The following is a 15,602-nucleotide window of genomic DNA, read 5'->3' as shown; positions in this document are numbered from 1 at the left end:
TTCCAGAGTGGCTCAAAGGGCCACAGACATTGATGTTGAAGGTGGTGGTTAGTTGGAGTAAAATTGTTTCATGATAATATTCCTTATGTAAGGAATTAATATTTATGTAATATACTTTTAAACACATGTAAATTAATAAATTAAAGATTGTAAGTAGACATTTAGCTAATTATCTACAATCTATGAGGTTTTTCTTTAAGTTAAAGGAATTTGTAATTTTCTCATTGCAAGGGTAAGGTCTTACCTTTTCATTGGACATTTTACATAGATTACTGCTCCATTGCTCTGCTGAAGCAAATTCCCTTTTCCCATCTCTTTTTAACTCTAAAGAGGTTTAAAGAATATATACTGGCAAGATTTAGAAAATGCTTCAGAGAACTTCCACTCAATAGTTCTTTGTTTAGCAGTCTAATAAGTATTCATCTGGGAAGATGTAGTGAAGTGTATCTGTATCTTAGTAACTTTACAGTGTTTGTTGATAATAAAAGATAGCTTTTACCTGACCTGTGGTGGCACAGTGGACATTCAACCTGGAATGCTGAGGCCACCAGTTGGAGACCCCAGGCTTGCCTGGTCAAGGCACATATGAGAAGCAACAAGTTGATGCTTCCCATTCCGCCACCCCACCTTCTGTCTGTCTCTCTCTCTCTCTCTTCTCTCTAAAGTCAATAAATAAAATCTTTAATAAATAAATAAAAGATAGTTTTTTACTTACAAAGTATTATAATTTGGAGTTTTGGTAATTTAGTAATCAGAAGTGTTTTGCAAAACTTGTGAATTAACATTTGTAAGCTAAGGTGCTGAACTGTATTGTCCAATACAGTAACCATGAGCCACATGTGGTTACTTAAATTTAGTTTAATTAAAATTAAAAATTCAGTGCCTCAGTTGCAATAGCAGTTTGTGACTGGTGGCTACACACTGAACAGTGTAGATCTAGAACAGTTTTGTCATTGCAGAAAGTCTCATTGTACAGTACTATGAAAAACTGAAGGTCATTCCACTCTCTCATACACACACACACACACACACACACACACACTGTAGTGTCATTAGAGCATCTCTGAATCCTCACTTGCTGCATTTGAATTCAGTTTCAGGGAGAATGATAAACACAAAAAGACATATCCTCCCTCTTTCTCTGAGAGTAAAATATCCTCTTTTTTTCTGTTTATAGTGGTGTTTGCAAATAAAGCAAACATGGATGTTTTCTCTATGAAGTCAGAAATGTGGTATTTGTACATGTCCATTTTGTAGATCATCCCGTACTCTTTCAAGTTAATGAAATTTTGTCTAGAAATATCTTTTCTGTGCCATAAAACAGTATTACAGTAGGAATCAAATATGTATGGCTTTTTGATTCATAAAAATCTAGACAAATCATGACATTAAAGTAAATTGTCAGTTCCAAACAAAAGTTAGACAACCCTCACTTTATTTTCAATGTGAGTTTCAAAGGTGAGACAAACACTGTCCCAGGGAGCTCTCCATCTGCCTGGGCATCTATGGGCCCGTGAGATGGGTGGCCTGCATCGCGGCTGGAGGGTAGAGTTCAAGCTTAGGACTAGCCTAATCAGATCTGTCTTTTACTCGGGCTACATTCTAAAGCAGGGGTCAGGAACCTATGGATCGCGAGCCAGATGTGGCTCTTTTGATGGCTGCATCTGGCTCGCAGACAAATCTTTAATAAAAAATAATAATAACGTTAAAAATATAAAACATTCTCATGTATTACAATCCATTCATTTCCTACCATTCATGTTCATGGTTGTAGGTGGCTGGAGCCAATCACAGCTGTCCTCCAGGACAACACCAAATTTTTATTGGATAATGCCTAACGTACACGGGTCATTGTATGGCTCTCATGGAATTACACTTTAAAATATGTGGCATTCATGGCTCTCTCAGCCAAAAAGATTCCTGACCCCTGTTCTAAAGGGTGGTTTGAGGTGGGGCTGCCCAGCTGAGAAGTGACTTGTTCTGTCAGAACAGTAGCAGTGACGATCGGGAAGCAGCAATGACTCCAACAGAGAATCCTGTGTAGAATAGGAGTCTGTGGCCTCTTAGAAAAGAGTCATAAGATGATGACTTTTTTTGGCTTTAGTGGTAGATGACAGCACCAAAGGACAACTACAAGCAGGAAAAGGTTTTAAAGAAGCATAAATCTGAGCACATTGATTTATGTGCAACTGAATCAGGATGCAACTGAAGATGTTTTTATTTTGTTTCTTGTTTTTGGCGGAGGTGGTGGGGGAGAAAAAGGGGAAACAGAAATCATACAAACAGGCAGCCAGATGCCACTAGAAACTGATTTCCTCCAACATCAGCTGGGACCTCTGTGACATCCCAGAAGTAAAGACTGCTTTCCAACTACTTTCTTTCCCTACAGCCCCCACTCCATTGCGGCATCCAATGGATGCCGAGCCCCCACTCAATTGCGCATCATGGCTGCGAGCCAGATGCATCCATGGAGTGCTGCATATGCCCCCATATGCGGCATCCAGGTAGAAATGTCTTTTAGACTTGAGCTCAGGAAGGCAATCTGACTAGAGACTGTACATTGTGGGTGAGTAGTGCAATGATGTAGGGAATGTGAGGAATGAGAACCAGACCAAGAATTAGAAGGGAGGGGGCACAGAAGACATGCTTGCAAGGGGGTGCGACTGAGAGGGGAGTTTTGAGAAAGGAGGCATGTAGGATAATGTGGACATGTGACTATTAGATTTGGCAAGATTTGAGGAATCTCAAGTCTTAGTAAATAGCGCACTGAGGTAGGAGACAGGGTCAGCTGGCTGGGTAAGGGGACAAGTGCAGGTTTGGAATTGCTGGAGTGGGGGCTGTAGGGAAAGAAAGTAGTTGGAAAGCAGTCTTTACTTCTGGGATGTCACAGAGGTCCCAGCTGATGTTGGAGGAAATCAGTTTCTAGTGGCATCTGGCTGCCTGTTTGTATGATTTCTGTTTCCCCTTTTTCTCCCCCACCACCTCCGCCAAAAACAAGAAACAAAATAAAAACATCTTCAGTTGCATCCTGAGCCCCCAACTTTGAGCATTATTCCTGTGTCATTTATACCTTGGGACAGATGATATATATCCATGTCATTCTGTATCTGAGCAAAGACTGAATATAAAAGGCCATCATCATTTTAAAATCACTTGAGGTATGACTGAAGCTAAGAGTGGTATGGCTCATTTATTTTTTCTCTATGATTTATATTTTCACGAAGCTAATTAAATATACTTTATCATGATTAATGGAAAAGGTTAGACTTTTAGGTCCTACTTAGAATGACCTTTTTGATACCTACTTCAACCATTCAGACTGCAACAAATAAAAAGTAAAGAACTAATATCAGAGTGAGTGATTGGCACTTTACATGACATCTCATTTAACAATAAATACAAAATAGTTTTAATCTGTTTTTAAACAATAAACAACAAAAACCTAGCTACCTGTAAGTATATTCAGATAGGCTGCTGATTCGAGGATAGTGGTGGTGAATGTGCTGGATTGATTTTAAACCCATCTGTGCTCAGAGTTGCCACTTCTTATCTGGCAGGTGCTGTCCATATAGTACTCTATTGGCATTTCAGGGAATTGTGTAGTCCTTAGCCTTTGAGGTAGTGGGATGGAGGCATCTCTCCAAATACCCCTCCACCAACCATGTATCATGTACATTTAAATATAAGCAGGTGGGGTTAGGATGCAGTGAAGAGGGAAGGGTTACTCAGCTGCGGTCCCGTATTTGCATCATATTAAAAGTGTGCCTGGGTTCCATGTGTGTTTGCATCCCTATATATCTGTAGATAAACATTCAGAGTGGCTGAGGTTCTTCCTGCACAGTTGTTACTATCAAACAGGAAAATAATCATGTCCTGATTTTATATGGCAACATTGTTGAAGTATTAAACAGTGGACAACTATTGGCATATGAGAAAGAGATACATATTTTGTCAGAATCCTCAGTTTAAATACTAATAATATAACAGAGAGAAAAGGTATGTGATCATCTATTTTTATCTTTAAAAGTTACCATATTTAGGTAAATTGAAAATTATGAGAAATCCTGAAATTTTAACAAAGACACATTTATATCCAAACTCAAATTTAAAAGACTTTTGTGATTAAAAAGCTAAGCAGGTAACTTGAAATTGCAGTGTTAGTCTCATGTCTGAGTCTCAAAAGGCAGATCTATTTTAAGGAGGGTTTTCTTTAATGTGTCCATTTATGGATATTAGTACTATAAAAATAAGTTGGAGGAAGGGAACTGACTTCTCTGCAGAATTCTTTTAATTTTTTGAGGGGGGATTTTTATAAGAATTTATTTGAGCAAACCAACAACACATGCTGGGGGAACAAGATCTCAAATGCTCCAAAGAATAACAGTTTTGTGGTGACTTTTATGCATTTGAAATTAAGGAAGGAACTAAGGAAGATTAACATGGAGGTGGGAGAAAGCAAGGCAGGGATGGAATTACAGGGTAGTTAACAAGGTTAACTTGTTATGTGCCCTCTGGAGGGTTAATACCCCTTAAAGGGATATTACTTCTGATATTTCAGAGGTGTGTTAACCTAGATGCACATGAACAATGGACAGAACTGGTTTAAAACTTTTCACTAAAGAAGTTCTGGGCCTGATGCATGACAACCCACCATGACCTGCCCAGTTAGGAATTTATGACCCAATCTCCCGTAAGGTTACTTTCTATATAAGCCCTTTATGTTTTTCTGTCCATAGGTGCCTATTTTGGTTATTAATCAACCTGAAAACCGCATCAGTGACCAACATTTTGGTCAGGTAGTGTGGTCTCACAACACTTAGAAGGCACTTTCCTAAGACACACCCTGGTGGCCACAGGGATGTGGGGCAATACTGTAGCCATAGGATCTGAGCTGAGGCTGAATTTTCCCAAAATGGGGAGGGCAGATAGTGGAATGCAGTCAGGTCTTACAGCTTTCACTAGGGTGGGCAGGGAGGGGGGGGAGGCTCTGAATTACTTCTAACCAGTGAACTGTCATGATCTGGTTTTGCCTTCTAGCTCATTTTTCTGTATTTAGCATGTAGTATTACATTTACATAAGCCATGATAAGGGTAAATAGTTGGACTATATAGAAAAACCTAAAGGACAAATATACCATTATGGCTAAAATCATTTGCAGACAAGTAGAGACAAACAAAAGGGGTTCTGAGTTCAGTAGCACTCTGTCAGAGTACTGTCCTTGTTGATGTCTTGGAATAGCTGTTGAATAGCTGTTGAGCTCTGGTGTCAACGGCTTCTCTAGAGTCTTTGATGTCCACTCGTAGTTAGGTTCCTTCCAATGAGATTGAGGTGTGTCTGTGTGTGTGTGTGCGCGCGTGTGTATGTGCACTCACGGGAGTGTGTCAGAGACAGATAGGAACAGACCAGAAGGGAGAGAGATGAGAAGCATCAATTCTTCATTGCTGCACCTTAGTTGTTCATTGATTGCTTTCTCATATGTGCCCTGACTGGGATCTACAGCAGACTGAGTGACCCCTTACTCAAGCCTGTGACCTTGGGCTCAAACTGGTGAGCCTTGCTCAAACCAGATGAGCCCATGCTCAAACCGGTGACCTCAGGGTTCAAACCTGGGTCCTCCCGCATCCCAGTCCAATGCTCTATCCACTGTGCCACCGCCTGGTCAGGAGACAGGGGAGTGAGTGTCTTTTATTTGATGTCCTTTCCAATAAACCAAATCTCTAGGTAGCGAGCAAATGATCTTTAAAATCTTTGTCTCCTGGGAACTCTCTGTGAAAGAAAATGGTTGTTACCAACTTCTCATTTTCTTGAATTGACTCTCAAAGCTTGGTGGAAACTCGCTAGTTTATAAAACAATGTTGGATCCAGATTTTGCCCTGGAGGCATTTACATTTGCCCTTGGTGAGTCAAGTTCCAAATGACCTTCCGCCCTTTTAAAATAAGGATGGCCATTTTTAATAACTCAGAGAATTGGGTTGACATCATTCTGCCTACTTTTAAAACTGGCTTTTTCTAACTGTGCATGGAAAAGATTAATTTAGAAATGTCAATTCTTTCTTTGGCCATCTTACTTATAAATAGGAGACTGACTGTGGTGGGTCTTGTTGGCATCAGATGCGGGATGTCCCGTGTGAATTTTGAGATTGGAGTAAACTTCTAGGGAAAACCAGCCTTTACATGCATGTCTTCAGATGCACCAGTAGTGCTGTGGATATCCCTGTAGGACAACTTTATGCCCTAGAGGAAAGTTTCTCAGGCAACCCCATAAAGATTCATTAGCCACCTGAGAATACCTGAGCAAGGGCCAGTGAGAGTTGATTGGATGATGCCAGAACCAGAACTACACTGCTTCCCAAGGCACAGGCTCATCTCAGGTGAACCTATTCCAGGGCGTCCTCTGCAGAACTCTTTTTATGTTTTCATTTCTCTTGAAATATGTTCATTGGAATCAAATGCAGTTTACTCGGTTGGATCATGTCCCTGGTATCTTAGTTGAGTGTGGCTAGTAAAGAGTTAATGCCAGCATTCTTGCCCTTCTGAGCCTTGTTCCTACAGTTAGTGGCTCCCTCCTCACCTCAGGAAAAGTCCCATGTTATAAAGGGTGGTTTAGATCCAGAGAGACTGCCATCAGGGGCAACTAATTTGGGCAAATTTGTTAATATTTGCAAACTAGTTCCTAGCAATCTACTTTTACTGTCATTCATTTTCAGTCCTTTCTGTTTACTCTTCAATGACCTTCCTATCCTTCTCCCTCCTCAGAAATGGAATTTACATTGTCCCACCTTGAGAACACTGTCACTACCCAGTCTATTCTCTGTCAGTTTTCCTGCCTTTCACATTCTTGGTTTTTGTTTTTGTGGGGTTTTTTTTTTCATCAGAGAAGTGATCTCTTACTCCGGTCTTAACGATGTTTTATTTTTTTAAAATGGCCAGATTCCCTCTGTTACATCCGTCTAAGACTCACTGTTGACGCTTTCTCGGTCACGTGATACATTTATCCGTCCCACCCTAAAGGCTGGTCCGTGAAAATATTTTCTGATATTAAACTGGTCTGTGGCCCAAAAAAGGTTGGGGACCACTGCACTAAGGGATACACATTGATACAGGCATACATTCCCATGGCAACAAGAGATTGGCAGTTTGAAATCTGGAAAAGTTTTAGTCTCTTAAAATACAAGGAATCAGGCTCCTTTGGAAGAATTTGGATACTAAGGGCTCTTGAAGTTAGATTAAAAGCAGGTTTAGCTGGCGGGAGTGGGGTGGGGGTTGAAGGTGGTGGATTAACTAGTCCTGACTTTGGGACAATCTGGGAAAGGGCGGTACTGTCACAGGCTCTATGGGCATTTAATTTTTTTCCCTCTAAACATTAAATCAGAATCTCAGGGCTGAAGTTTACATACACACCACACACTCAGTCAGGAGATTCTTATGTGTAACCAGGTTAGAGTACTATAGAGGAGCACTGGTGCAAACTGATAACAGTAGTACTTCTTAGTAACTACAGAGAAACAATTATCTGTCTTCATTAATGGAATGCTTAGAACAGGGGTCCCCAAACTTTTTACAGAGGGGGCCAGTTCACTGTCCCTCAGACCATTGGAGGGCCGGACTATAAAAAAAACTATGAACAAATCCCTATGCACACTGCACATATCTTATTTTAAAGTAAAAAAACAAAACAGGAACAAATACAGTATTTAAAATAAAGAACAAGTAAATTTAAATCAACAAACTGACCAGTATTTCATTGGGAACTATGGGCCTGCTTTTGGCTAATGAAATGGTCAATGTCTGGTTCCATATTTGTCACTACTAGCCATATCAAGTGATATGACGCGCTTCCAGAGCTGTGAGGCGGGCGTCCTGCGTCACCGGAAGTAGTACTGTACGTGAGTGACACCGTGCTTTGCGGTGCCGCCACATACAGTGCTCCTCTCACTGACCACCAATGAAAGAGGTGCCCCTTCCAGAAGTGCGGCGGGGGCCAGATAAATGGCTTCAGGGGGCCGCATGTGGCCCGCGTGCCGTAGTTTGGGGACCCCTGGCTTAGAACAAGGATTCCCACTCTCAAAGTATCAGAATTCTTAGAGTAGCAATTAAGTAATCTCTATTAAAAAATAATCTAAGTTATCAATACACTGGAAGACTAATATACCATAACCAAGTGGGGCAAATGCATAGTGAAAAGATGGTTTAATATTGAGAGATTTATTAATATGTTTTATCATATCACTGAACCTCAACCAGATCAGACCCAGTGCCCCTCCATTTAAACAAGTATTTTATATACTCTCTTAGGTAATCCAGAAATGAAATGCATAGGTAATATAATCTTGCTACACACATAATTTAAAATAATGTATTGATGATGTCCTAACATTTTATATGAAAGGGGCCACCACAAATCAGGTCAGAAAGATTATTTACAAGTGACTTTGGACCAATTTGTTTGCTGCAGTATCTGCACCATATGTTCTACACTGAAAGAAATTACAGATGGATAAAAATTAGACACAGATATATATTTTTAAGGTTTAAACAACAAAAAAATAGATTTCTGGAAAGACGGGAATTCAATCTTTAGGAAGAATGGAAAAGATCATAAAGAAGAAAGCCAGTGCATGTCATTGAACAAAGTTTAAATACTGAAAACTTCAATATATCCAAACAAAATTATCAAAAGCAGATCCGCCCCCAAAAAAAATTGAGAGCCCTTGACTCAAGAATGTTATCAAAAGCAGATCCCCCCCCCCAAAAAAAAATTGAGAGCCCTTGACTCAAGAATGTGGCTAGGGACAGTCATGTGCATGTGGATAATGTTGTGTGCATTCCAAAATGGACACCATATTTTCAACCTGAAGGTGAACAATTTGCTGCGGTATTTGCATAGATGGAACTAGAAGGGTCATCTGCATCGCAGTATTCTGTTTAAGGCCCTTGGCGATATCACGGATTCCTGTCATTCTTGATAATAAATTTAACAGTCAAGGAAAATAGTTATTGTGCCAGGGAAACCCTCAAATTAGCTGTAATTTATTCCCATTGAACACTTCTCACCATTTTCCTTTTTTTACAAGAATTCATGAGACATATTCTAACTCATCTATATACCGTCTTACCGTTTTGATGCTTTTTCTGTACTTGCAGTTACAAATAGAGACTGAGGGAGGTGAATAATATGTTTAATATGAAAACATATTGTTCAGAGCCTTGACTTAATGCTGGCAGACTTTTCCTGACGATTAAGAGACAGCATAGCATTCCCTTTCCCTATTATTAACTTCTCACTTTCTCAACATCTATTTATCCATTTTCTGACTTTCTCAGGTCTTTGCTTTTGTGCTGCCTCCTGCCTGATTTTTTGGCTGGCTCACTGCTAATTAACACCTGTCTCACAGAGTAGGCAGAAGAATTAAAGGCCCTAGAATTCAACTGGTCTTGTTTAGTCTTTGATAGCATCTCTAATGAAAAGGTCAGTGGGGCTGATCCGTATCTTGGCATTAAATGGAGTTGGGGGGTGATCTGTAGGGTTCATTATCTATGATTTTTCCAGTTTTTCATAATTGACATTAGTTGTATTGTCACTGGGAAAATAGATAAAATGAAGGCGAGCAGCCGATTGGTATTGAGGGAACTTAGTTTTGTATTTTAGCTATTCACATGGCTAGTCTTTCTCTACTGTTTATTTGATGGGAGTGTGACATCCTGGCTAAACCAGTGGTGTCCCAGCTCACAGTGCTGTGTCCTGTGGTCCCCAACCCCCAGGTCATGAAACGAGTGCGCACCGAACAGATTCAGATGGCAGTGTCCTGCTACCTCAAACGCCGGCAGTACGTGGACGCAGACGGTCCCCTAAAGCAAGGACTGCGGCTGTCACAGACTGCTGAGGAGATGGCAGCCAACCTCACAGGTAACGGTGGGGGCTGCTCTTGGGAGAGCCGGAGCAAGAGGACTCATGTCCGGGTCCATGAGACATTATTTGCCTTCTGGAGATAGTGCCGGAGAGAGCAGACTATCCAGCAGCCTCAGTGGGCAGGCAGCATAGGGGAGTGCTGGCCTCCGAGACGCTGTCTGTCCTTCAAAGCCATGCTCAAATGCTACTTCTAAAAACCTCCTGTTGCAATATATCCCTCCCCAGAATGCTGAATGCTTTTATCTCTACCAGGTGTTATAGGCAACTTTCTCCTTCTATAAACTATTATCCTGCAAGACTGACAGAGCTGGGTCTCGTCTGCCTCCTGTGTATGCTCCCTCTGCTGTAGCCCAGGGCCTTGCCTGTGGAAGTCAGGTTTGCTTGGTGAATGAGTGCTTTGGGATCAGTGGTTGCAAATATTGGCAACATAAATATGTTCCTGAGATCTTTTTTTAATTTGGGGTTTTGTTCTCTGTTTCAAAATTGGATTCTCATTTTGAAAAATTTGTCTTAAATTCTTCTGGAGCAGCAAATAATTGTCACACTATTTTGTGAGTTCCGCTTTTTATGTGGATATAATTTTGTTTTTGAATTTATGCACTGGAGATTTGGCGGGGGGGGGGGGGGGTTCACGGTTCACTGTGGTGCATTCAGGGTGATTACGAACTTGTTTCCTGGGCATGGGTGGGGTTTGAGTTAGTGCTTTCTCCAGCTTGGCCCGGTTCCTCTTACCTGCCCACCCTGGACCCTCCCCCTCTTTGTTCCTGTCCTTCCTTCTGCTTTTCTAAAAATCTCTCACCACCTGCTCCATCTCTGAGTGGTTTTGGCCTTCATGCTGGTAGTGGCAGCCACCTTGGCTACCTTTTTCCTTGTTACCTCCAAAGTCAGGGACCCAGACCCTCTCTGCTCTCAGGGTGTATGGCTGTGGCTATAGAAAAGAGTGTTGAGATAGCGAATAGCAAAGGATGTCCTCAAAAGCCTGGTTCCGGCCCTGGCCAGTTGGCTCAGTGGTAGAGCGTCGGCCTGGCGTGCAGGAGTCCTGGGTTTGATTCCCAGCCAGGGCACACAGGAGAAGCACCCATCTGCTTCTCCACCCCCCCTCTCCTTCCTCTCTGTCTCTCTCTTCCCCTCCCACAGCCAAGGCTCCATTGGAGCAAAGTTGGCCCCGGGCATTGGGGGTGGCTCTATGACCACTGCCTCAGGCGCTAGAATGGCTCTGGTTGCAACCGAGTGATGCCCCAGATGGGCAGAACATCGCCCGCTGGTGGGCATGCCAGGTGGATCCCCGTTGGGCTCATGCTGGGGTCTGTCTGACTGCCTCCCCGTTTCCAACTTCAGGAAAAAAAAAAAAAAGCCTGGTTTCTGATCTCTCCAAGACAGTAGAAGAGACTCAGTTAGGCATCGACCTTCTGAGCCTTCAGCATGGAAGCCATCCATTCTTCCCTTCCCCAGACTCTACGCATCACCCTTGACAAGAACAGGGCCAGATGATAGATTTGGGATAGAGTTTGTAAATGCTTTCAGAACCTGCTGCTGCTGTCACAGCCTTTCACGTCCATCAATCGTCCCCTGCTGCCCTCTGTTCATCAGGACCTGCAGTTGTTGATAGGACATAGGGGCCAGCACTGTTGCAGACTTCAGAACTCCCCTAGTCCAGTCGCCTTAGTTACATATAATGGCTTATTAGGAGAGGCACTGTTGTTCCTGGAAAACCACCAGCAAATGTGAGAAGCGTGAAAGTAAGATTTTGTCCTAGGTCTTTTCTGTTAATCTGAGTAATCTGAATACTTCTGTCTTCACTGAGCGGATAATTATTGAACATCTGCTGTAGGCTGTGCTGGAAAGTTCTAAAGATAGCTATGATTTGCTCCATCTACTGAGGAGCTTAACTTTCCAGTCGGGAAATGGAGCAGATAAATCAGCCATAACAGAAGGGCGTATGTTAGTAAGTTCTGTGTATGGCAGGTGCTTCAGATTCTGTAGAAGCAAAGAAGATTGTGATCTAAATTAGCCTGACAGGTCAAAGAAAGCTTCCTAAAAGTTCTCGTGGTGCCTAGCATATAGCCAGGGGTCAAGGAGTCATTGGTTATTGAAGGGGTTATCCCAGGTATCAAGTGTGAATGTTGGAAAGGTCACTATGGCAGCTGTGCTGAGTGGGAAGGCCCAGATGAGAAGCAGGGAAGCTAGTTAGAAGGCCACAGAGCCATGCAGTGAGAAGGGAGAGCAGCCTGAGTTAAGAAAGGGCAATAGCAGTGGAGAAGAAGAGAGGAGAGGTGTTCAGAATCTAAAGGACTTGGTAATTGATTGACTCAGGTGGTGGCAACATAAAGGTGAGGGAAGGGTTTCATTCTTCTTTCTACACCCAGCATTCTAAAACACCCTCCTGCTTCCAGCGTGTCTTTGGGCTCTGGCAGAGTACACAGACCTCTCCTCCTCTGGGTCCTGCTCTATGTCATGGCTTCCGCAGTCCTGCATTGATTACCATTCCTGCATCCATATTCCATCCTCTGAAATGTATTCATGTTTCACCCAGATTATTATGAAACATGGCTTTTCTCTGTCCCAGTGCCTCCCTCTTCCTGCAAAAAAAGGGGAATTTTGTTTTTCTGTTTAGAAAACCTAAACTCACAGAACAGAGATTAAGTGTATATACTGAATATTGAGACTCCAGCCTTCTTTTCCCTGGTCCTCTGTCCAGAACACTAGCAGCCAGGCACATGTCCTCCAGGAAGGCAACTAAAAGATTCTTCCTGGTGAATCTGACCTGCCCAAGAGAAAAGACCTAAAGACACTGACTTTGGGAAATGGCTCATCTGGGTCATCCTGGGCGATGAGCACATGCACGGAGTTCCTCCGTGCTGGGACTTTAAGCTGTGCACTGACCGCTAGGGACTGTCAGGCCCTGGCAGAAACTCATCTTCTTACTGTGAAAAATAGAGATGGAAAGAAATAGTGAAAAGCAACTTGAAGGAAGCAAACAGCAGAGGAAAGAAAACTTCAAAAATACCATCACTGATAGTCTTGAGACAGAGAGAATGCTATTTTTAAAAAGAAAGAACATTCTTAGACCAAAAAAAATTTATAAATTCAAATATGTGATACGAATGTGAGGGCGATCTGGCTGCGACATCTGTCACCCCATTGATCGCTGTCGTCGATCCGGCTGATCTGGCTGGCTAGGCGGGGGTCCCCTTCCACCCTCACTGCTCCATGTGCATCCGACCCGAAACTGCGCGCTGGATCAAAGAGGACGACATTCCCCAATAGAGGAGAGGACTATTCTTCAGTCAAGGGTGTACGAGTAGCTGCGCTCCCTGCTAGATCCTCCAAACAAGTCTCAAATGCATAATAGTAAAACTGAAAAATTGGAAGAAGTGAAAGTTAAGGAAGCCTCCCAGGAAGCAGAGCAGAAAAACAAGTGGAATTTGAGAGAGAAAATTAAAGGATCAATTCTGGAAATCTCACCTTGAAACAATAAGAGTGCCAGAAAGAGAAGACAAGAGAGAGTCAGCAAAATGATTCAAGAAAATTGTCCGGAACTGGAAAACATGAATTTCCAGATTGAAAGGGCCACTAAATTCCCAGCACAATGGTTATAAATAGACCCACACCAGGGCATATTATTGTCAAATGTCAGAACGTGGGCTCAGATGCTTCCAGATAAGTTGGTCATGAATCTGTGGACCTACCCTCTCTCGTTAAACTAATTTATTCCGTGATTATATCTTTTCCTTCCTCTGCTGTCATTTTGTTGGGTATCAGGAGGGAGAGGAGATAGATGTGTATCCTCAGTCTGGGATATTGAACAAGAAGCCCAGCATACTTTGAAAATCTACTGAAATGTTGGTTGCTATTGATGCAAACTCAACACCCTCTCCCATCCATCCTGCCACATATTGGGCTAATAATTCTCTTTCCCCTCCCTATCTGTGTATCTTTTCCTCCTTAGTCCAATCAGAATCGGGTTGTGCCAACATAGTGTCTTCAGCCCCTTGTCAGGCAGAGCCCCAGCAATATGAAGTACAGTTCGGACGACTGCGGAACTTTCTCACCGGTAAGTACTCAGCACTAGGAACCTTTTTTTCTATTAAGGGAATAATGCCAGTTTCCCTCAAAACCTGTTATATTCCAGGTATGATGTTAAGTACTAGAGACTCAAAGGTAGTTTAACACAGTTCTTACCTCAAACTTAGAGTCCGTTGGAATTTCTGAGAGTTAAATCACAAGGTTAACATTTGCAAGGGCCAGGGCTCTAAGTGTTTTATTTACTGTTTTATCCATGGCCTTCACAGTGACTGACTTGTTTTGAATAAATGAAAGCTAAATCAGCCCTGTAGAGTAACATGTTTAAATGCAGTGTGTTTGAAATGTACATTGGTATCATTAATAATTAGTATACAGTATACGTCAAATGGTCTTTCCCCTTATTTCCAAAAGTGCAAGACAGTAGTTTCCATGAACCAGCAAAACCAAAATTAAAAATTGTAATTTCAATCAGCTTGTGGGTGGTATAATGAAACACAACACAATATCAGTAGCTATAAGTTCTAATCAGTTCTTCTGATCACTGTGTGACTTTTTAAATCAGTCACTTTTTTAAAATGGAGTCACTTAGCCTTTTTGGGGCCTTTGCTTCCAGAAATGAAGAAGGCATTTCAAACGGGAAACCAACTGATTTCATCCAGTCCTAAGATGACTGATTATATTTTTAATCTTAGAAAGATGATTGCAGTAAGAGAGACCATGTTGATTCTAGTTATTAGTCAGTCTTTTGTTGAGTACTTTATGTAAAACAACTTTATGTGTAAGAAATACAACATATTCTCTGTCCTCAGGATTGAGAGTAATTAGCATGTATTAGTGGGAATACTTTGAAATTGTTTTATTTTTCTTTTCTTATTTGAATAATCCTTGGATTAATCTTAATGGTAAAGATGTTTATAAGGTATCAATATGTAAACCAAAATAATATACCCTGTTTTACACACACTTACTTAGAGTTGTCCTGATTTTACTTGATCCTTAGGTTAGTTTTTTGTGGGTTTTTTTTTTTTTTTTTTTTTTTGTATTTTTCTGAAGTTGGAAACGGGGAGGCAGTCAGACAGACTCCTGCATGCACCTGACCTGGATCCACCCGGCACGCCCACCAGGGGGCGATCTCTGCCCATCTGGGGGGTCGCTCTGCCGCAATCAGAGCCATTCTAGTGCCTGAGGCAGAGGCCATAGAGCCATCCTCAGTGCCCAGGCAAACCCTGCTCCAATGGAGCCCCAGCTACGGGAGGGGAAGAGAGAGACAGAGAGGAGGGAGAGGGGGAGGGGTGGAGAAGCAGATGGGCGCTTCTCCTGTGTGCCCTGGCCGGGAATCGAACCCGGGACTCCCACATGCCAGGCTGACGCTCTACCACTGAGCTAACCGGCCAGGGCCTAGGTTAGTATTTTAAAGGTAAGAATCCATACTTTCTGTATTCTTTGGTTGGGGAAATTGGGGAAATGGCCAAAATGGTACAGGAAATAAAAGTTACAAAATAAAACCATAGAGAGGGTTATCTTATCGGTCTCACAGTTGTTGAGTAGTGAAATTCATAACTACAGACTAGTTTGTTAAATAGTTACAAAAATGGAAAAAAAATTCATAAAGATTAAAGTTTTAATGAAAAGAGTCTATTATGTTTAGCTGGAAAAAAGGAAATT

The 15,602-nt window shown here is 42.0% G+C and overlaps 1 protein-coding gene across 5 annotated transcripts in view; it reads left to right on the top strand.

Moving 5' to 3' along the window:
* The window catches only part of TAF5L (TATA-box binding protein associated factor 5 like), a 38,135-nt gene that overhangs the window by 3,371 nt on the left and 19,162 nt on the right, over positions 1–15,602 (top strand). For 3 of the 5 annotated variants that reach the window (XM_066383607.1, XM_066383609.1, XM_066383610.1), the window contains exons 2-3: positions 9,764–9,908; positions 13,861–13,965. In XM_066383607.1, the coding sequence (XP_066239704.1) occupies positions 9,767–9,908; positions 13,861–13,965 (247 nt within the window). In that variant the 5' untranslated portion in view covers positions 9,764–9,766. Of the gene's footprint in view, positions 1–9,763; positions 9,909–13,860; positions 13,966–15,602 lie in introns of those variants that run through there. The other 2 variants (XM_066383616.1, XM_066383611.1) reach the window with 2 other exon arrangements.

The sequence above is a fragment of the Saccopteryx leptura genome, chromosome 1 (genome assembly GCF_036850995.1).
Source record: "Saccopteryx leptura isolate mSacLep1 chromosome 1, mSacLep1_pri_phased_curated, whole genome shotgun sequence".
In the NCBI taxonomy this organism is placed as follows: domain Eukaryota; kingdom Metazoa; phylum Chordata; class Mammalia; order Chiroptera; family Emballonuridae; genus Saccopteryx; species Saccopteryx leptura.
This window is presented reverse-complemented; position numbering and strand designations above follow the sequence as displayed.